The following is a 23,657-nucleotide window of genomic DNA, read 5'->3' on the forward strand; positions in this document are numbered from 1 at the left end:
TTTCATTCTATTCGATTTCGGCCAAGAATTCCCATTTCGGTGCATCCCTAATTCATACTAAAACAGCTCGATGGTGCTGTTCAAAAAAACACAAAAAAAAAATGTCTGCCTCCTTTTCTGGATAGAATACACATAAAAATAAGAAAAGTTCGTTTCTGCGCTTCTTAACAGTTGTAGTGCTCTCTGCCAGCATTTACTTGATTCCTCTTCTCGGTGGTCAAAGACAACACCGATCAGCTGAATAGTGTGCAGGCGTAAAATACATTCTCGGTCAGCGCCACCTATCGTGCAGGAGTGAATTAGCTGAAGGGGATCGATCGTTTCGCGTTCGGTGTGAAGATATCGTTCGTTGGCGATTCGCTTCGCTTTATCACGTCACACTCAGTGTGAAAGGACCTTTAGTCCAAGTAACCCGGTTTAAATTGGTTTATTCTGGTGTATACACACACACACACGTATATATTAGTTTATCCTGGTATGTGCATGCTGATTTCGATTAGTTTGTCCAGGTCTCCGTACGGTAGTCCAGTTTAGACTAGTCCAAGTATCCTGATCTAGATTGGTTTATCCCGGACTGTGCATGCTGCTCAATATTTGTTTATCTTGGTATCGATTAATCCTGGTCTGTATATGACCAGGCTACAATGGTTTAGATTAGGTTATCCGGGTCCGAGTATCCTGGTCTAGATTTGTTTATAATAGTCTGAGTATTTTGGTCATGGTTAGTTTTTCCTGGTCTGGGTATCCTAGTCTAGATTACTTTATCCTGGTCTAGATTAGTTTATCCTGGTGTATATATATAAATATGCAGGTCAAGGCTAATTGATGGAAGACATTTCAGATCTCTGGTGTATCTGTGTCTAATGACCACGGTTTCTTTAGGTCCTTAGGAGGCTCACCTGAGCTTGGTATCTCCACAGTAAGATTGCTGTTGCACAGTGTTCCCTGGCAGCACTGCACCATGACGCCAGACTCAGGTGGGGAGCTTCCGCACTGTACCGCCTCTTCCTCCGTACCCACAATGCACCCCTTCTGTCGCAGGGCCGTCCCGTTCCGGATGGAGACGGAAGAGAAGCACTGCTGGCCAAAGCAGCGACCGTTGCTGCCGCATGTCTGCCACTCGCACACACACTCAAAGTCATTCACTGTTGCTTTATCTACGCAGGACACACACATATACACACACGGGTGAGTGAATCATTCTTCCTCCCTCCTTTTATCTGCAGTACTGCGATGCAGAGAGCCGGCAATGTCAAATACTACTTCAGAGGATACTAAAGTGTGCTATGCAAAGCAGCAGTGAAATACAAGAAGGAAAGTCGAAAGAAGGACACAGAGTTTGGGATTCATTACACAAAGCCTTGCACATCATTTCCATTGTGGATTGGTTAATACATTATAAGTAGAAGGGGAGACGGAGAGAGAGAGAGAGAGAGAGAGAGAGAGAGAGAGAGAGAGAGAGGCAGACAGACAGAGAGAAAAAGAGACAGAGAGACAAAGAGAGACAGAGAGAGACACAGAGAGGGAGACAGACAGACAAAGAGAGACAGAGAGACAGAAAGAGAGACATAGAAAGAGAGACAGAGAAAGAGAGACTCAGAGAGAGAAAAAGAGACCGAGAGAGAGAGAGCGAGACACAGAGAGAGAGTGTGAGAGGTCTCAAATGCTCAGTCATCATTCTAGCTCTGAAAGGCAATCAGTGAAGCCATCACAAATAAGTTGGCACAAACGGAGAGAGACTGAGTGTCCTTGAACAAAGAAGGATGCTACCTAACTCTCGCTCACTCCCGCGTTCTCACAAACACACACAAGTCTGTAAATGGCCCTTCAGAGATTTGCTATCCTCCTGCATGTGAGCTTATGACGAAACGGAATCTGTGCAACTTTTACCTTCCACACTGGCAGCTGGTAAAACCATCAAGACCACAAGCAGGAGGATCATGATGCCATGGACCATCGCAGACCTGGAAACCAACGCAAAGAAAAACATCAGAAATTTAAACAAAATATGCTTCATATAAGCAGATTTCACCTTCTGTTTCTTTACAACTGCTAACTCATATTATTCTGAGTTCGGAGTAATGAAACTGCGTAGTTGCAAAAGAAAGAAAAAAAGAAAAAGAGAAAGAGGAAAAAAAAAAAAAAAAAAAAAAAAAAAACACCCCCCACACACGCAGACAGACGAAGACACCCTCCTACTGCTTGCCAGAAAAAAGGAGATGCAATTCAAACACCAGAGAGCAGAGCGTGGAAGAGGAGGTGGAGAGATGGCAATAAAGTGAGTGTCAGAGAAGGGAAGTAGGCAGGCAAAGAGAGAGGGGGAACACAAGATTAGTGAAGCAAGAGGTCAGGATTCCTCCGAATACAACAGTTGAGAAAAGATTTCCATCGGTTATATTTACAAGCGGATTTTCATCCGGCTGAATGACGTCATCATTTCAAGTGCGAATAAACTGTCTAGAAACACTCGAAACTCTTGAGATTCTTTGCTGACATGCAAGGCACATGTAATCCCGCGTGTATTCGTGGCATGTAAAGAGAGTGTCCGCGTACTACACCTGAGCCCCGTCGGGATGGAACGGGTACGTCTTAGCTCAGCACGTTAACGGAGTTTTGCGCTCATCTTCCTGGTGTTTTCAACACATCTTAAATCGTGTCGGTCTCGGCAAAACGTGCTCTACTCGGAATTCCCTCACTAAAGGCGAGAAAACCCACGTCGTTCTGTTTTGAAACACTAGGTGGACGCTCTTGCAACTTAAAAGCCGTTTTGGCTGCCATCATGCTTGATGACGAACACAGAATGAATGCCAAGATATCGATAAGTAAACATAAATGGACATAAAATAACCAGATTATTGACTATATTATTGATTATAGAGCTTTTCACACTGCGCTTAACCCGGGGCTATCGTGGTCCTAAACCTTGCTTTTAACCCCAGGAAGAGGAACATTTCACACCTCTAATTTAAAAGCAGGGTTAGGATCGCTTTTTACCCATCTAACATTTACATGTGATGGCATTTGGCATGCGCGCTTATCCAGAGCGACTTACATTTATCTCATTTATACAACCGAGCAATTGAGGGTTAAGGGCCTTGCCAAAGGACCCACATTGGTACCCACACTTGACCTCCTGACCTTCTGATCAGTAACCCAGAGCCTATAACCACTCCCCCGGGATTATGAGACCTTGCTCCGAAGCAGGGTTAGCACCACTTTTGCGGGGTTAACCTGCATTGCGGTGCCAAACGTGTACGTTGTGAAAAAATGTTACGGCTAGACGTATCCAATCAGAAACTGGTATACTGCGATTGCTAGGCAAACATTAACAAGTTTGATTTTCCTTTACTGACCTCACAGCCTGTGTCAAAATATACTGTAGAAGAAGGGGGTGGTCCAGTTAAGATGTAGTGCTAATTTCTGGACCATAAAAAAAAAAAAAAATGTCAACGAAAGTCTTAAACTAAAGCAAGCCACTGCGTGGCAATACTGAGAATGAGATATGAAGGAAACTGGATGATTATTACGGTATTAGAGATATTTGTAAACATTATAAACCACACTTAATATGAACGAGCAAACGGATGCGAGTACGGGGTTTCGGGCTCTGCGGGACACGAGCTCTTTTCCGGCTGGGCACGGAATCAACGGCAAGTTTAAAATCCTGAACTAAAGTGGGTCTCATGCCTTTCTGTCGTCCTGGCAACAAGGCACTGAGTGGCAAGCTGTGGGAAGACTGGAGCACTCCGATTGGCTAGGACAGAGTGAGAGTAAGGGAGAGAGAGAGAGAGAGAGAGAGAAAAGAGAAAGAGAGCGAGAGACAGATAGACAGAGGAGGGGAGGCTGCCTGGCAGATAGAGTGGAGAAGCCAGACGTGAGAGGAGGAGGAGGTGGAGGAGGAGGAGGAGAGAGGGATAGACGCACAGCAGGACGGATGAGTGCAGAATTTGAGTGTATTTCAGAGCCAGGATCCCTAAATTCAGCCCACTCACACACATACCTTCCAACTTCATTTCAGTCATTTAGCCCGTACACACACACAGAGTATATAAAAGCCCACTCAAAATCTACTATCATCGTTGTTCTTGCAACGTGATAAAACGCTAGCAGCTAAGAGCTCCCTCGTGACCTGTTTATTCCACACAAATCACTTATCTAGCTTATGTGTGTGGATGTGTGAGTGTGTGTGTGAGAGAGAGAGACAGAGAGAGAGCTTTGTGGCTGCCTGGATGCTCCCAGACATAAAAAATTAAGTGTGTCCTGTTAGTGTTAGCCTGGCGGCGTGGTGGATGCCCAGAGACCACATTCTGCTCATTTAATCAGGCCACAAATACACACAGACTGAGGCGCGCACACACACACACATATATATACACATACACGTACACACACACACACACACACACACACACACACACACACACACACACACATGCAATCAGTGACTGTTAGCAGCAGGGGCAGGGGCAAACTGAGGGGGTAAGCGAGGTGAATGAAGGGGCAGTGGGGCAGACCGAGAGCAAAGCGGGAATTCACGGAAATAGAACTATGTAAGGAAAGGGGGGCATTTTCTGCTTTCAATTAGAAGAATGAATACAGCTGGGGATTTCACTCAATTATCCTAAGAACTGTTAGAGGAAGACGGCAGGCAGTATATCGAGTGACCTGAATTTCCCTGCACACACTGACCTACGATGGCACATTACATCGCCCATTAATACTTCTCAAAATCTGCACTCTTTATTATTCAGTTATCTGAACCTGCTCTTAAAATCTCTCAACTGCATTAAAAAAAAAAAAAGAAAGAATCATTCTGCGTTGGCTTTCAACTAGCACAGCAAGCACTCCCGCATTTATACGATACGTCGCTGTAGCTAAGATAGCTAGCTAGCTAGCTTGATGTTTAGCTACTAGCCTCTCAGATTAACAGCAGTTCATTATGAAACTTGCTAGCTTTTGAGCCATGTTATGCAGCTATTTATGTTTAGCTAAACACACACTTGTAGTCCTATGTTGCAGCAATAGCTAGCAAGAACATACTAGTTAGAGAGAGTCTTTTTTTTTTTTTTTTTTTAAATCTCACACAACCCTCTAAGCCATCATGTAAGCAATGTTTTTAACCATGTGGGTGATTTCAGACAACATTACAGCGTCTCTGATGTCAGTATCTTAATTTTACAGCTAACTATGACACACTTTTTAGCTATTTATGCTTATCTACCCAGCTAACAAATCTTAAGGTGCGACTAGCTATTTTGTTATTCCTCTTTAGCTAACATACTCCAATGACGGCCCTACGTCGCAAAGCCACCTAGCATTAAATACCAACGAAAAAACCTCACCATCTACTTTTAGAAACGGTTTTCCAATTTGTTTTGATTGTAGATTATTTTCCGATCATATTTCAACCTGTCACGTAGGTGAGACATGCGTGTCTCACTGTCATGTTAGCAAGACAGATGTTAGCAACCATGCAGCCGGTGAAACAGTATGTATTGCGCCAGTGTGGACCACTACCATTAACATCCTGACTAATCTTGAAGACGGTAAATGTGAAAACCGCAGTATATTAGCATTACAACGTCCACAGATTCATCCCTCAAGCATCAGGTGCTTCATGTAACCATCAATGCCAGTCATTTCAAGCACAACAGCAGCTTAGGGGGTGAGTCTATGGGCATTTTCACACCTGTGGGTCTGTTCGCAGATAACCTTAAAACCATAACCTTAAAACCACCTGCCTAATATTGTCCTGCTTGTGCCACCTAAACACCGAGGCACGGACTCCACGAGACCTCTGAAGGTGTGCTGTGGTATCTGGCACCAAGATGTTACCAGCAGAACCTTTAAGTCCTATAAGTTTTGAGGTGAGGCCTCCATGGATCGAACTTGTTTGTCCAGAACATCGCACAGATGCTAGATCGGATTGAGAACTGGGGAATTTGGAGGCCAAATCAACACCTTGAACTCTTTGTCATGTTCTTCAAACCGTTCCTGAACATTTTTTTTTTGCAGTGTGGCAGGGAGCATGATCCTGCTGAAAGAGCCCAGTGCCATTAGGGACTCTCACCAATTTTTCCTGTTTCCATCACATCAACTTCGAGAACTGACTGTTCACTTGCTGCCTAATATATCCCACCCCTTGACAGGTGGCATTGTAACAAGATAATCACTGACTACGTTTACATGGACATCAGTAGTTTAATTGATTACTCTGAGTAAGACGATATCGTGATTAAGGTATTTATACGAGTCGCTTTTAGAATACTCCTTTCATGTTCAGGTTTTACGTGTTACAGAACATAGTTCGATTAACAGCGCACGTCATTACGTCACCGCGCCGCGCCGTCCGACGTCCCTCCGAAATTTCACGTATCGACACACAGTTCGTCTTCGTTATGGGACCGTATACAGTTTTGGGTGTTTTCATTAAGAAAATTTTCACGAAAGCTTCAAGTGCGGTTGATTATTTGCCGTGCTGTACATTCAAATAGACGACTGCTTGAAGCCGTGGGCTGCGTCCCAAACCGCGTACTTACCTACGATATAGCAGCCGAGATACATGTATTTTGATTACTACAGCAGGCCTATAGTAGGCAAGTACGCGGTTCGGGACGCAGCCGTGCTCTCTCGTTTGCCGTCAAACGGTCGAGCGCTGCCGTGTGTGTACGCGTCCTGTCGCACAATGCGGTGAAAACTCTCACACGACGTTAATAGCGTGATTAAGGTGTGCACACGTCTACGATACAAGTCAATAGTGCAACTAAAACAGGAGTACTCCACAAGTCTTAATTCGATTTGTGTTTACTTCGAGTATGACCTTAATCGGATTAAGGTCATTAAAAATCGCTGCTTACATGCTAGTTTGTTAATCAGAGTATCGTCTTAATCGGGTCAATATCGGATTATTGTTGTCCATGTAAACGTACTGAATGTTATTCACTTCGCCGGTCAGCGTTTTGAAGGTTAAGGCTGATTCTGTAATTGCATAAAAAATAAAAAATGTTCACAGGGCATGTTTGTAAAAAAAAAAAAAATAAATAAATAAATAAAAAACTCATTACAGAAATATGACCATGAAAACAGGTCAATTAAACGTTGGCAAGGGCATGTAGAAAAAAAATCCATAATACAGCAGGTCTGGTTCACTTCCTGGAGTTGGGTCAGTTGGGTCAAACTGCTTTCTTACTGCAATGAAGCCACACTAGAGTTGAAAACAGTACGAGACCGCCCCTGTCGCTCGTTCGTGTGCACCCGAGGGAGATTGCTGTGCTCTCACCTGCATAAACGAACCGTCCTGAGGAGGTAAATGCCGCAGGGTTCGATTGAAACAGACTAAATTCTGCATACGTGAATCTGCCCTTATTCTGGAACGCTCCTTTAAAAGGTTTCTCCAAGTTAAAATCCACGTCTACATACGTAAGCGTAGGCCAGAAGTAAACAATATGAGCGATATTTAAAAACAGAAATACCGGAGAATCACCTTGAGCACTGAATAAATCATTTTTTAATGCCAAACATCCGGACGCATTTGCAGCGCACATCCCGAGAGGTTTTCAGCTAAGAGGAAAACGGTCAGGTAAGTGAAAGGCAGAAATAAATAAACAAACCCACACCCACCCGACACCAAACTCTACAACCTTTCAATTTATGGCACTGTATTTATTATAAAAGATAAACCTACACGATTGCATGCTCTGCTCATTATTCCTTTCAATGCCCTCATTAAAGGGTTAGCAATAAGCCCATATACAGAAATATTGTGCTTGACTAAGCAAACCGGAACCAACAAGCACCACTAAATAAATAAATAAATAAATAAATAAATAAATAAATAAATCACAGCTGAAGTTCTTGCTTCTGTGATAGTCATCAGTTCAAGCGTAGTTTGAATTGGCTCACCTCCCATCCAGCTTTCACAGCTCAGCTGTAATTAAAGCCTTTCTTTCCGTCTCTTTTTATTCATGCAACAAATACCTTTGCAGGTGGCTGCTGATTTGGTCTGCTTATTAAAACCATTACAGACGTTACTTACCCGAAACCTGGCACAGACAGAACTGACATTACTGACACCTTGTGAAATCACAGGAAACCTCCTGCTTGCAGCCAGAAACTGAAACCTCAGTTGGATGTAGTATTTTGAATGTAAAATAAATAAATAAATAAATAAATAAATAAATAAATAAATCTACTGACTCTGGTGGAGCGAATAAAGCTCACCTGGTAAGAGAGTCATAAAAGCTTTGGAACAAATAGGGTATTTTTTTTGTACGTCACAGAAGAAAGAACAGATGTCGAAGATGAGTTCTTCGATTTCTCACCCTCTTTTACTCCTCTCATCAATCTGCTAATTCGGTTCCTCGTTCTCAGTGTGTGCTTCCCTCCCATTTTCTTCATCTCCTACCGCAATCTGATCTCCTTCACCATTTTTTCTAATCCGTTTCACCGTGTGTCGTCTCCTTCTCTCCTTATTCTCTCTGCCTACTTTCTATCTTCCGCTCCATTGTCTCCTTTCCTTTCTTTTTTTTTTTTTCTAGCTCCTTCTTTTTCCAGCCCACCCTCAGTCAGATCAGGTCAGTCAGCTCTGTTCCTCTGCACCTCCTTATCCTGGATCTGATATCAATGCCTTGCAGTCAGTCAGCCCACAGGGGTTGGGGGGGACCTAGATGAGAGGCGAGATCAAACCCAGACAGTTCGGCAAAGAACACGCACGCTGTCGCTCTGGAGAATGAAAGGGAGACTGCACTCGAGTCAAACGGGGCCAAAGCTGGCCAGACGCTTAGAGCTCCAGTGAGATGTGAGGGAAGAGTTGTTTTTTTTTTTTTTTTTTTTTTTTTTTTTTTTTTTTTTAGTTCTCACAACCTGAAAGAATCTGCAGGAGTTCATGTACTCCTACAGCACTGCCTTGTGTAGACCTGTCTGATCTCTGTTCTTTTTTCAGTACGTCATTATTGACACCGCAGGCTGAATCACAAACCACTAAAAAGTGTGTGTTAACAACCGGTGTCAATTAGCATCAGGAAGTAGAAAGAATAAAGTACATGACTAATTAGCTAGACTAGATCTTGTAAAAAAAAATAATAATAATAATAAAATAATAATAATAATAATAATAAAATGCTTGCTGAAATATTTTCTTGTTTTGACTTGCAGTATTCATTTGTGCATGTACGCTCTTAGTCCTTGATAATGTTGGTGCTTAGTAAGTAAACACTCTTGAGAAAATGCTCTTGGGCATATAGGATGCTCGTTAGCAACCTTCTGAACTCCATGAAAAATGAGACACCCTGTATTCATAAGGATTCTTCAACTCCCCCCACCCCTAATAGGAACCCTACAACAGGCTAGTTCCATCAGACAGAGTTCCAACTACAGCCATGCATTTAATTATCCAATGATCCCTTAAAGAACCATTCAAGAACCAATTTTTATTTATTTATTTATTTTTTATTTTTAAGAGTGTACCAAGTAACCTTTAACCACATTTTAAATGTCTGATGGGTTCTGTGTATTAACAAGAAAATAATTACCAAAGAGGTGGAGTTTGTCCGCCACACTTTCCCAGTTAATACACAGACACTTAGAAGTTAAGATATTACCCTTAGAAGGCGCAGAACTATTAATTACTCTTAAACGACCCTGCAAGAACCCTGTTTCTAAGTATTAAGAAAACAAAAATTACCATTTGGAGTGAGTTCGTACCACCACACATTTACCCAGTTAATATATAGACGCCTTTAAAAAAAAACAAACAGCGTTCTTCAGTGTGTTTCATGAACGTTTTCCCACGCAGCACCAATATTACCCAGGACCCATCACGGCGTACTCGTTTGCTGACGGTAGAGCGCGATATGAGCAACGCAACAAAAGTAAAGCCGATAATAACGGAGAGGAATATAGTTAAATGGGTGTTAAACTGTCCATCATTACGTTAAATTGTTTTTATATGACGTTATATGGCCTCTATACAGCCTTTAATGTAATCTATAACTACCTGCACATGATTTAAATGTGTACAATTAGAAGATTTCGTGCGAGTTCAGTTTGAACAAACGGGTCGACGAACTTCATTCATGTGAGCAGACGGTGATAGATTTTTTTTTACCGTATTCACGTGACTGCACGTGCATTTGAATGAGTAACGATGCGTCGAGTCTGTGGCGGCACGGTGTCCTGAATTCCAAGTTTGTAAACCTGTGCACCCTCGATGGGCCGAAGAGCACTAAAGGACGAGTACTAATTTAGCAGCGTCATTCGGGATTTATATATTTATATCGACTTCATTATGTACCATAACATTTCTCTGTAGCAGTCCAGGTGGACTCGGAGTCTGCTTTTGTCTATACTGAATTAAACACTTTAATGCCAGTGCACCTTGGAGATGCTGAGACACAACAATATGCTCGAGACGCACACGAACACATGCAGAGGGAGGGGGGGGGGGGGGGGGGGGGGCAGACAGATAGTTACAGACAGGGCTACAGGTGAGAGGGAAAAAGAGTCAGTAGAGATTTAATGGGAGAGTGAGGGAGAGCAAAAAAGGGCTGAGTCAGAGCTGGAGAATGAGAGACAGAAGGGGGGTAGGACAGGGAGACAGAGTCTGTCTCTAGTGTCGCATTGACCCAGACTCTAGCGACACTAGAGATGGATTCTGTCACCCACTCAGCTGCACACACACACACACACACACACACACACACACACCCCCCTAGTCATCCCAGCTATAGAACCAGGAAGCGAGATGACAACATGACTTATGTGAGAAATTACGTCACATGATTTTCTCACCATATCACGAATAGCACGTTTCTAGAACATTCTCTAGTAACTTCTGTTACGTGTTTACATTATGAAAATTTTAATACTACAGTATAGTACAACATAATACATTCTGACAGCCATAGTACTGTACATCGTGAAAGTGCCTTCAGATTTTCTATACAATACTGCGTTATTTAATACAAACACCAAAACCCTCAGCCCCAGACGCAACCATCAATACTCGTCTTCTTCTGCCTTGTTCTCTTTCTTCAGTCTGAGAAATTTAATATAAAAAAAAAAAAAAATCGCCAGAACTTTAAAGTACGTGGATAAATGTATAACAGTATACAGTGCCCTCCATTAATATTGGCACCCTTGGTAAATACGAGCAAAGAAGGCTACGAAAAATTGTCTTTATTGTTTAACCTTTTGATAACATATTCACAAAGATGCTCTGCTCTCATGGATATCAAACAATTGCAAACAAAACAGGTTTATAATTTTTTTGTTGTTGTTAAATATATGTGCACCATAATTATTGGTACTCCTATGAATTCGTATGAGAAAAATATATTTGAAGTATAGTCCCATTGATATTTTACATTTGTTTGGTAGTACATCTGGGTGACTAGGAACAGGAAATAGTTCAACCATGACTTCCTGTTTCACAGGGGTATAAATATGAGGTAACACACAGGCCAAATTCCCTTAGTGATTCATAACAATGGGTAAGAGCGAGGAATGTAGCTGTGATGTGCGACAAAAGGTTGTTGAGGTTCACCAAATGGGAAGTGGCTATGAGAAAATAGCACAAGCATTGAAAATGCGCATTTCCACCATCAGGGCAATAATGAAGAAGTTCCAGTCAACTGGAAATGCCGTGAATCGACCTGGAATTGGACGTGTGTGTATATTTTCTCAATGCACTGTGAAGAGGACGGTTCGAGTGGATAAAAATCTCAGAGGATCACAGCTGGAGAATTGTAGAAGTTAGTTGTGTCTTGGGGTCAGAAAGTCTCCAAAACTACAATCTGAAGTCACCGACATCACCACAAGTTGTTTGGAAGGGTTTCTAGAAAAAAGCCTCTACTCTCATCCAAAAACAATCTCAAGCATCTCCAGTTTACCAGACACTACTTGAAGTTTACCAGAACTTCAAATGGGATCGGGGTCTACGGTCAGATGAAACCAAAATAGAGCTTTTTGGCAATAAACACCAGAGGTGGTTTTGGTGCACACAGAGCGGTAGCCATATGGAAAAGTACCTCATGCCCACGGTTAAATTCAGTGGGTGTTCTTTAATGTTTTGGGGCTGTTTTAATGCCAGAGGACCTGGACATTTTGTTAGGATACATGGCATCATGGACAGATATTAAAAGAAAACCTGACTGTCTCTGCCAGAAAGCTTAAAACGGGCCGTGGTCGGATCTTCCAGCAGGACAATGATCCAAAACATCATCAAAATCAACACAAAAATGGTTTACTGACCACAAAATCAAGCTCCTGCCATGACCATCCCAGTCCCCTGACCTGAACCCCATAGAACACCTGTGGGGTGAACTGAAGAGGAGAGTCCACCAGCGTGGACCTCGAAATGTGAAGGATGTGGAGAGATTCTGTACGGAGGAACGGTCTCAGATCCCTCGCCATGTATTCTCCAACCTCATCAGGCGTTATAGGAGAAGACTCCGAGCTGTTATCTCAGCAAAGGGAGGCAGCACAAAATATTGACTAAAAGGGTGCCAATAATTGTTGCACACCTATATTTACAATTTTTCACAGCGTCCTTTGCTCATATTTACCAAGGGTGCCAATATTAGTAGAGGGCACTGTAAATCCATGTGAACAAGTGGGAAAAAAAAAAACAAACAAACAAAAAAAAAACATTTTAAAGAAAAAAATGAAATAAATAAATAAATAAATAAGTTCGGTCTAGTCTTAAATAGTAGAATAAACAGAGGAGTGTGTGGATGTGAGAAGTCGATCCAAGACCGTCTCACGCTGGTGAGATCGGTGTGATCATCTCATCTCCTGATGATTCACTGCTTGTTTTTTCCCCTCCCCATATATTTCATCTTTATTTGTTCTGGCAGGCCCAAAGTCTTAGCACCATGTGGGACACCGTTTAGGGACATGAGCAGAACCCGAGTGTGTCATCATTCAACAAACACGAACAGAGGGAGGGAGAAAAAAAAATTCCGTCAACATAACAGCATACGCAACGCAGACTGCTAGCAAAATGCTAACAACAGAAAACCAAGACCTAACAAGGTTTTAACTTATTACGGTGCGCACGACGGACTAAACACGTGCGAGAAATCAACCAAAATATCTGTTTGTTGGTGAAACCACATTAACCTAAAAGCTTATTCGTGCCCTTTGGGAGATTGTGTTTGCAGTCGCTTGTAGTTTACAAGGGGACGTGTACCGCAACCAGTCATACCCAGTACACACCACTATTCACTCAGCCTGAGGAATGCACTCAAATGTTAATGCCCCCTCATTCCCTTTCACTTATGAGCTTACAGTTGTCAACTGTAGCTTTACATAGTTTTCTTTCAGACACACACACACACACGTAGCCAATACTATTCCTCTGGGAAGCATGCTATATCAGTCACAACCGACTCCACTCTAATACAGTTCAGATTTTCTTAATCATTATATATTCAAACGCAAAAATAAAAGTCCCGCATCAAGTTTTAAAATCACAGTCAGCGTCCGCCGGTGTAACGCGTTACTGTAATTAAATTACTTTTCCCCTGGAAAAAAAGTAAAGTAAGGGATTACTCTTTATTTTTAAGTAAATTTAGTTAGTTACTGATGTACTTGCAGTATATACACTGTATAGGTTTTCAACAATTATGTATAAAAACAAAACTGATTTTAAAATCTAACCTGATCATCTAAAGATAACATTTCTTCTTTAAAATAAATAAATAAATAAATAAATAAATTTAAAAATAAAAAAAATAAAAAAAAACAAAGGTAAGTTTTGTCCTGGGGGAAAAAACACGATCGGCCTCTCTCCGAAATACTCCGAAGCTCTTACCGTTAAACATCTGTGTATTAAAACTTGGTTTAATAAAGCTATGCTTCATTGGCTAAACCATTCCATGAACGAATTAGAAGAAGAAGAGTTTCACGTCTATCGTCCATGTGGATTTTAAGAAGTAATTAGTAATTAATAGTGCGATTACTTTTCAGACAGAGTAATTAGTCAGTCATTTAAATACAACATTGACAATGTAATTAGCAATAAATTATTTTTTGAAGTAATTTACCCAACACTGCTCGCCACGTCAGAGGCGCGTCAGAGGCTCAAGCATGCACGTCACTCTACCCTTCTTTTTCACTTTTACAATCTCTTTGAAATCATAATCTACAAAAGACGTGACTCTCGTGCAACCTGTAGCTCTGTAGCTGCATAGCGAAATGTCCGTTCACTATAATACTCATTTTACACCACTGTGGGAAACAAAATAAACACAGATATACCCATTACTCTCTGTCCCGCTGTCTCAGGTCACGTTTTTAGGCGGACGGTTTTGTAATTACAGACGACCCAACCCTTTCGGCTGTAGAAAATGATTCTCCTTTTCCCGTGTGCTTACTGGCTGGTGAAACATTAACATCCATTAGCAGATTTGAATCAAACAATTGTGTTAAGCTAGATGAAAATGTACGATAAACTAGCGTAGAATGAGCAACAAGCCGGTAGCTAGCTCTCAGACTAGGCTAATGCCGGTCACTATTAAATGTTAAACAGATATCATCACCATGCTGGATTTGCCCAAACAGTTCCCAGTATTAAATAATGGAATTAAATCGTTAAAATATATAGGTCAATTTTAAATTAAAAAAATAAATAAATAAAAATAAAAAATCACCGAATTACAGATTTTACACTTTTGCTAGTGGTTTGTTAGCAAAACTATATATTGTGATACATATTGTGTTGAGTAGCAGTGTTTCCAATTATTTTGACGTGATATTTTCTATCCCATCACCCACTTTAATTAAAAACTGCTGATTTCATCCGATCTTAGTAGAAAGTATCGGATGAGCCGATAGCAAAGCTTTCAATATCGCTAATGTTCGCTTTGTTTGTGGCTGTATCGCATTATAGGCTCTTCAATATTCAAATGCATTTCACGATCTAAATTGAAACCTTTTAAGTATTTAAAACTCGAAAGCACTTCTTGGACCTTACGGGACAGAGAGAAACGTGCGAGGCTTGCACGTATTCGTGAAAAACCGCATATTTCACAGTGCGTGTCTTTTGTCTGTGTTTCTATCCCCCAAATAAAATATATAATTCATGTTCTAGCATAGTCCAACAAAAACATGGCTGTTTTGCTGATCTACGCATTCTCCACAAATCCACCTCACTTTGATTCTGATTCGGTCTCGTCGCTGAAATATGAAGCAAGCTCTACTTAGTTTCACAGCAAGAACCCAAACCACAGGATATAACTAATTCAGGACAAAACCCAAGAGGCACCGGCATTTCAGCACCTCATCACGCTGTAACGCCAGGTGTGAGGGCTGATGCTTCTCGCTTCTCTGGTTAAGGGAATGCCAAAAGTGAAAAAGTATAGGGGAGAGGGGGAGGGGGGGGGGGGGGGGGGGACACGAACACGAACACACACACACACACACACCACAACAAAGACATAAGACAAACATTTTGATGCGTCATAGTCTACCGGCCTCGATCTCTACATGTCATTTATTACAACCTGAGGAGTGAATCATTCACTAATCAGAGAGCAGACAAAAGATACCAGCCTAAGACTAATTACACCCATGTGTCACAGGACTCGAGGGAAATGGGAGCCACTTGTGTAATTAGCAGTAAAATGGCTGCATTAGCACAAGCTACGTAAAACAAGCTTTAATATCCAAATCCAAAATGTCTTTCAGAGGGTTTAGGTTATGATATCCCAGTGATCCCACAGTATTAATGAAGCATTTTAAAAGCCGGTGGGACAGATGAATGGAAGCGACGTCCTTTGTACAAAAATCCATCTCTTTTTATATCCAACAAAAAAATGGAAACAAATAGATCAAATTCCATAACCGTGCTTCTTTCTGAGAAAGATATTTTTGAGAATGACTTTTTTTTTTCCCCCCTTTAAAATCTCTTAGACTGTCAGTATTTATCACCTTGTTGTTATACGCTGAAAGAGAGATAAGCTGTGAGGAAAGGAAGTAGTGAGCCAGATTTTTTAAAATAATAATAAATAACTTGCCTGACATGGTACACCTCTGTTTAGACGATTCATTCATCGAGTTCTGGTAAAACGTCATGTTCGTCTGCAACGTGTATGATAAAGTTAGGAACATGCTAGATGTGGCAGCTAAGATAGTAACGTGACTTGTTTACAACAGTAGAGAGAAGTGGAGGTTGCTGTAGCATGATTTAAGGCAAATCCAGTGGGTTGTGATGGGTAGATGATCCATCCATTTTCTCCGTACCTCTTATCCTACGCAAGGGAGCCGGGAGCCCCTTGGACGGCGTGCCAGCCCATAACAGGGCACATACTTTCACACACTACGGACAATTTGGAAATGCCGATCAGCCTACGATGCATGTCTTTGGACTGGGGGAGGAAACTGGAGTACCTGGAGGAAACCCCCAAAGCACAGGGACACAGGGCAGAGGCGGGATTCGAAGCCCCAACCACCGGAGGTGCAAGGCAAACATGCTAACCACTAAGCCACCGTGCCCCCGTGGGTCGATGATAATAGACAGAACTGCGTATTAATCAGTTATTTGAAAACGTCAACATTTAGGTAACCGTTCAGTCGTTCACCATGACTCTCTGTGATACTGTAACGACCTGGTGTGTATGAGCTGGGATGATCAGTCAGTGTGCTCGTTAGTCTGCATATCAAGGGCCAATTTCCTGAAACAGTTCTTTCATTCATAGCTAATGACATTTCCTGGAAATTTCTGAGCATCACGTACAAGAAATATCAGAACATCGACGACTTGAAGATGAACTTGGCTAAATTTATGTACGTATTAATTTTTTTTTTAAAAACTATTCTTCCAAAAAGCTTCTAAAACATTAGATTAGATATTCCCATAGACTTCTAATCAAGCACTAAAGCAGCAGGCAGTCCCTCTGGCACCATTCTTTAAAACTGGTTTTGTATATCGACTCTGCTTTGTGTATCAACAGTGCGTAGTGCAGTAGCTTCCACTTCTGTCCTCTTCTGTAATTAAGGGCTGGATCTCAGTCCCAGATCTAATTTGGACAGCCATGAGACAGCTAGGGACACACTAATCCATGTGAACACTCTTGCGGTTTGCAAAAAAAAAAAAAAAAAAAAATCAGCCAAAAAACAATCAAGCTGGTGTTTTATGACCGTGTGAAGGCTGAGGACTGGTGGGCCTAGCTCACACACACAAGTCACCATGGCTATGCATTCAACATCACATCATAACAAGGCCAATTCAAACACACTCAACGACCTGCACTCGGGTCAACTTACTAAGGAATGTACAAACATCCCTTAAGCAAATATAAAAATAAAAAAAAAACTAAAAGCAGGAGGAAAGAAAGGTGTTTCTCACCATCTCTGGTTCAGGCCTGAAGATATTCCACACTGGCTATGTTTACATGTGAAGATTTTTGTCCATTTTCCATTACATATTCAAAGTAACCTGATAACTGTTCGAAGTCTCAGTTGACATGCTGGTTACATGTAATCTGAACCATGTGCACGACGACGCAATCAGTGTAGCAACATGAACATGGCAACAAAAAGCTGTCGGAGTCGAACAAGCAGTTAACGTTTGGTCTTGAACTTGCATTACACATTACATATATGACCGTACTTCTTCTCATCCCTCCGACACCGTCATTAAGTTTGCGGACGACACTACGGTCATCGGACTCATCCCGGGAGGGAACGAACCAGCCTACGGGGGATGAGATCCAGAAACTGGAAGGGTGGTGTTCATGTAACATCCTGACACTGAATACCAATAAAACAAAAAAGAGCTCATTCTGGACTTCTGGAGACGTAGTACAGACGCCGGCACCCACTCGGCTTCAAGGGGACCGTGTGGAACGGGTCCACACTTTCACATTTTTGGGAGCCCATATATCTGATGACATCTTTTGGTCTGTGAACACCTCAGAGATCGTCAAACGGTACATCAGCGAGGACATTTCCTGAGAGTGGTCTGAAAAAACAGTCTGGAGTGTAAGATACTGGTGGCCTTTTACCGAGCTACCATCGAGAGCGTGCTGACCTACTGCATTTCAGTGTGGCACTCCGGCTGCAGACAAGAGAGCTCTCCAAAAAAATATTTAACACAGCCCCCAAAATTTTTTTTAAAAATCACTGGCTGCTCACTACCCTTCCTGGAAAATATTGCCTGCTATCCCAGTAGGGCCAAAAACATCATCTCTGATATATCTCACACCCAGGCCACTATCTGTTTGATCCCCTGCCCTCAGGTAGGCGGTATAGGTCCTTAAGAGCAAGGACCCCACGTCTACAGGACAGTTTTTTCCCCATCTGTATCAGGACTTAATAAATGTGGATTTTGCACTTAAGGTGAATTGGTTCGTCACTTTTTTTTTTAAATCAACCTTGATAGGAGTTGTGCTTCAAATTTTGTTGTATGCAGAGCTATACAATGACAAAGGTCATTCATTCTTTCATTCAAAAGTCTCCAAATTGAACAGATACTAAGAAGATAAATCTGTGTCCAGTATCATTCTGCTTTAAAACATACTACTTAAAAGCTTCTGAAATACCCAGCGTAAACTTTCATCCCCCTCATACGACCTGCTGTCTTTTCCATCCGGCGTTCATCGGGACATTAGAGCACGACGTGTACAAAGATGTCGACTGTGAAAGTAACCAAACTCCAAAGTTTTAAAAGGCTCCTGTTCTCGAGTTTAACAGATTTCTTAAAACACGCTATTCACCTCATTCAGCTGGACAGCAATTTATTTGGATTGGTCTCAGTCGATTTACATGATACCATGGTAGACATGTACATGACAATATGGTCTGTAACGTGCTAATTTGCAACAATTCACCTGAAAAGCTGCAAAGGTTACAAGCGGAGTTGGGGGAAGGTGACCTTTTCTCTGTTCATACCTTTTCTTATGATTTAATTCATATGAAAATGATCCCCAAAAAAAAAAAAAACCCCAAAACACAACCATTAAGCATTTTGTTCTGAGAATCTGGATTATTAACATCTTAAATCTGTTGAATGTAAATCTACAGACCAAGTCTGATTAGGATTCTATGTAAAACACTAAATTACCAACTATGGGGTGGTGTGATGTGGCCCAGGTTACTTTCCTATAGAACATCCTGAAGCGTTTTATTCCTCTCATACCACAGCAGTTTCCAACTATCATTTTTTTTATTACTATTTATTACAGAATAGCACGTTTTTTTTTAAAATCCATTTACAGTTACATTAAATACCGTGAAATCCCTGCAAAGCAATTTAGTTCCTGTTATCATTACATTATTGAAGCTACATATATACACAGCTGCTCGCTGACCAGACTAGAGCTGCAACAAATAATCGATAATAATCGATTATGAAAATCGTTGTCAAGCTCATTATCGATTAGTTGGTCTTCGCGCAGCACGGCGGAGATCTACTCACTACATTACTCCTGTTCAGAAAACACGCTTCGGAGAGTAAATACAAAAGTAAATAAACATTGTGTCCCAAATGACATACTATATACTTACAAAAGGTACAATAAAATTAGAAAGGTAGTATCGTCTCAAATAGAACGCTAGTGGTTTTTTACTAACTTTAGCAGATACCCAGAGTCACCGACAATGACTTTCTTCAGTTTACTATGTATGTCACTGTTACCTTCTATAAAAAAAATAATTAATAAATACTATTATAAAATATAAACTTAATATACAAGTATCTATGCATTATTTTTATGGATGCACAAAAAGCACTGAATTAAACTACAGTCCTAAATGAATAATATATATTCTGGAGGGTGTGTGTGTGTGTGTGTGTGTGTGTGTGTGTGTGTGTGTGTGTGTGTATTGGGTTCTTTTCAGTCTTATATGATTGGATAAACACTTGGGTAAAGTTTTAGTCTGAAGTTGATTCATCGATTAATCAAAAAAAAAAAATAATAATAATAATAATAATAATAATCGGCCAACTAATCGATTTTTAATAAAATAATTGTTAGTTGCAACCCTAGACCAGACGCTTTTATTCTCTCTCTCGTCGCAAAGCCCACCGTTGTGAAGACTTTCCCATAGTGGAACACTTCTCTGACGCTTACAATGGACAGCAAAAAATAAATAAATAAATAAATAAATAAATAAATAAATAAATGCTGAAACTTCACCATATCAATAGTTATACGCATTTTTTATTCATTGACGTGTACCATTCATTGTGTTATCCGCTGCTACTATAGAAACGATAACGCATTAGACAGAGCGCATTGATAGAAACCTCGCGGCTGTAACTATTGTCAGAGCTGCTTTTACAGAAAATTAATCAACACCCTTTGGCCAATCAGAATACGGCATTCAGCAGCGCCGTGGTAGAAGGCATAAATAACACACCAGAATATTTATACATGTTTTCCCGTAGCACAAAATTGGGTTTGAGCACTAACATACGAGTGAACAGTTTCGTTTTTAACACATAGGATTTCACCTTTAATACATTTTTTTTTTAAATAAATAATGTTACCGATATATAAATAAATAAACATATTAACACTTGTATTTCTGGAAATCCATTATTACTGTGCACAACGGTAGAGGTGGTCAATGCTGTACAAGTACAAATGACACTGCAATCCTGTTTAAAAAAAGAAAAAAAAAGAAAAGCGTACTGCGACGCAGTATATATCGTGATAAGATATCTTCATATTGCCTACCCTTAATGCAGTCATGCTTATTGATAAACGACATTCGAGGCTTACTGGCAGGAGCGCAGGAGTTATAACCATCTCCACACAAGCAAAAGAGTATAAATCATTCCTATTGATTAACCGTCCCCTGACAGAAAGCAGTCTTTTTGTGTCTGAGGGAGTTTTTGGCATGATGTCTGAATTCTGGCGATGCACTCCTTCTGTCCCTCCATCATCCCTTCCTCCAGAGCCTACGTGTCTGTGCCGGGCTCCAGAATGCCCTGCAGTGTGTTATCTCCAGCTGGGATCTTCAGCGCATACACTCACTCACTCCCGCACTCTCTCTCTCTCACACACACACACACTCCCTCTCTCCTGCCTGTCCTTGCTAAAACAAATGTGCACAGTAAACACAATCTACTGCAGTACCAGGATGACCTATATACTTACGGCAATGTACACTTTAGTATAGTTATTCAGTGTTATATAAAAAAAAAAAAATTAAAAAAAAAAAAAAGGCATCATCAGCATTCTTTCCATAGCGTCTGTCCCCTCAATATAGTCCCTACTGATATGACAAACGTCTTGTGAGCCTAAAAACTCCCATCATCGTAACCATGTGCTTCCTCTTTCCCCGAGTCTGCTGCATCAGCAATGCTGGGAACTACGTACGTAATATCTCTGTACTCAGATCTCCATTTATCTCTATACGCACGCCACGCTTCTCGGCAGCGAGGTGAAATGGGTTGATCAGATTACGTAAGACGAGGAGAAATATCTACGCTAGATCGAACTCGAAAAGCCTCCATTGATAAAATGTTCTCCGAGATAATCCCGTAATTGCAAACACCGCATTTAGTGTCCTAGATAAACACATTTTGCTTTAATTATAGCATACAATTTTCTAGCGCTGCACATTCATCGACCTATTCATCTCCCGATACACTATTAACCAGCCGGAGCCAGAAATATTACTAATACCTGCTTCCCAAGGCTAGGTTGTTTCTGTTCATTTGACTGCAATAAGCATCTGCGGCAACATTTAATTGAACAAACAGACATTAAATTGAACTTACGGGGTTCGTGTAGAAGCCATACCGCACAATATTAGCTTATAAACAGCTCTGTATGGCAAGCAGTGGGTCGAATCACATACACCTGAACTAAAAGACTCTTGAACCAAGTCATAAAAGCATACATTATGTATGAATATAAAGATTAGCATATAGAATATACTTTCTTGCTCATGTTTGTACATAATGCTTTGTTGATACACTACACTGTATTGTTTACAAGAAATTACCACATATATGCCCCAGTTTTGTGATTTTCACAGTGCAGCACTGATGTAGTGTTACTGTTTCTCAAAATGGCAGAACACATAAAGAATCAGTTAGCGATTGACGCTAAGCGCAATCATGGTGTAATTCTAGCCGCTTGGTGCCTTTTTCTTAATAATTTACCAATGCACCTGAGGGGAATGTTGATATTACAGACAATGTTGTGTGAATAAAAGAAATAAAGAGTACAAGCTGCCTGAGGAAATCATTAACCTCAGGTACTAGCTAGCTAATGCTAATGCTAATTTCCTATTTCCCCAGTTGGCTAGCAGGCGTTTCCTCACAAATAATGGATAGAAACAACATGACTAACTACAGTGTCGCTTTGAACCGCCCATTACAATCATGTAAGTAATGTATTATGGCATATGTTGGACTGTTTGCTAAGCTAGCTAGCTGAATTCAGGTGCCTTTTTAATTCAATTTCCTTTAGGTACAAGAAAAAAAAAACCAAGCCGTTCGGAATGTAGCACGTTAGCATGCGGTACAAATAGGACAGGTAAAATGTACCACACAGCATACTTCCTAGAATTCCATCCTCCCTTTCTACTACACTACATTTGTTGCCGTTTTTCGAAAGTGAACACACAGGAAATTTTGAGCAGTACAAAAGCATGCAAACGGAGATGAAGCTAAGGTCTAAGTTGGCTAGTCACAGGCTGCTATGAGCTTTGGCACCTCATAATCCCGTTCTAAACCAACACCTCCGACAGAGAGATGGCGAATCAATAAGCATATGAAACATCTGTGGCATGTATGCTGTAAACCAAAGCAAGCACATCACACACACATGTTTAACTTCAGAAAGCCACAAGCTGCTGCCTGGATTTTTTTTAAGGTGATTACTTTTGCTTGAGAGGTCACGGTTATAAACTTTTTACAGTTTGCATAACAAAATCTGCTACACGTGCATTCTCTGACGCTAGTGTGTGTGTGTTGAGAAATCATGAGACTTTCCAAGTCTTTTCGAATGCATCACTGCTGTCATTTTATTGTTTTCGCCGATTTGTCTCCACATACCCCATCTATAAATATGTACAATACTATTGTCTATGTATTAAAGCCACAGAGCCATTAATTCCTGAACTTTCCACCCACAGAACACAATTTAGGTCCAAACTGACGTTACCTATAGGCCGGCTTGTTTTTGAGTTTTTTGAGGTTTGGATTAAACCTATTCTATTCAAGTGACCAGTCAAAGAGGTTACGAACTATAAGAACTCAATACATCGATAGAATTATGTGATTTCGTGTCAGTTTTACCACTTCACCTAAATTACGGACTACCTCCCTATGCTTCACGGACCCCGCTTTGAGAGCCACCGATTTAAAAAGAAGCGTGATATATTGAAAAATATCACAATGTGATACGATCATATTTATTTCTATGCATTATTATTAACTTGGATCCCAGCAACCCTGCGTAGGATAAGCAGTGGAAAAATTAGACATTTGGTCCAAAAACTATTTAATGTCCAATCAGCTGTTTACTAGTATAACTAGCTATACCGTATTGGGCTGCACAATAGGGACAAAAAGCACATTATTATTATTATTATTATTATTAGTAGTAGTAGTAGTAGTAGTAGTAGTAGTAGTAGTTGTTGTAGTAGTAGTAGTAGTAGTAATAGTAGTAGTAGTAGTAGTAGTGATAGTTGTTGTA

The 23,657-nt window shown here is 40.9% G+C and overlaps 1 protein-coding gene across 1 annotated transcript in view; it reads right to left on the reverse strand.

Annotated features, from left to right (window-relative positions):
- LOC108266766 (activin receptor type-1) overlaps nt 1–23,657 on the reverse strand; it is a 47,190-nt gene that overhangs the window by 21,392 nt on the left and 2,141 nt on the right. Inside the window, exons 2-3 of the mRNA XM_017470477.3 lie at nt 1,891–1,964; nt 900–1,157 (exon numbers count right to left, since the gene is read on the reverse strand). Of these exons, the coding sequence (XP_017325966.1) occupies nt 900–1,157; nt 1,891–1,964 (332 nt within the window). The remainder of the gene's footprint in view (nt 1–899; nt 1,158–1,890; nt 1,965–23,657) is intronic.

Source organism: Ictalurus punctatus, chromosome 6 (assembly GCF_001660625.3).
Source record: "Ictalurus punctatus breed USDA103 chromosome 6, Coco_2.0, whole genome shotgun sequence".
Classification (NCBI taxonomy): Eukaryota; Metazoa; Chordata; class Actinopteri; order Siluriformes; family Ictaluridae; genus Ictalurus; species Ictalurus punctatus.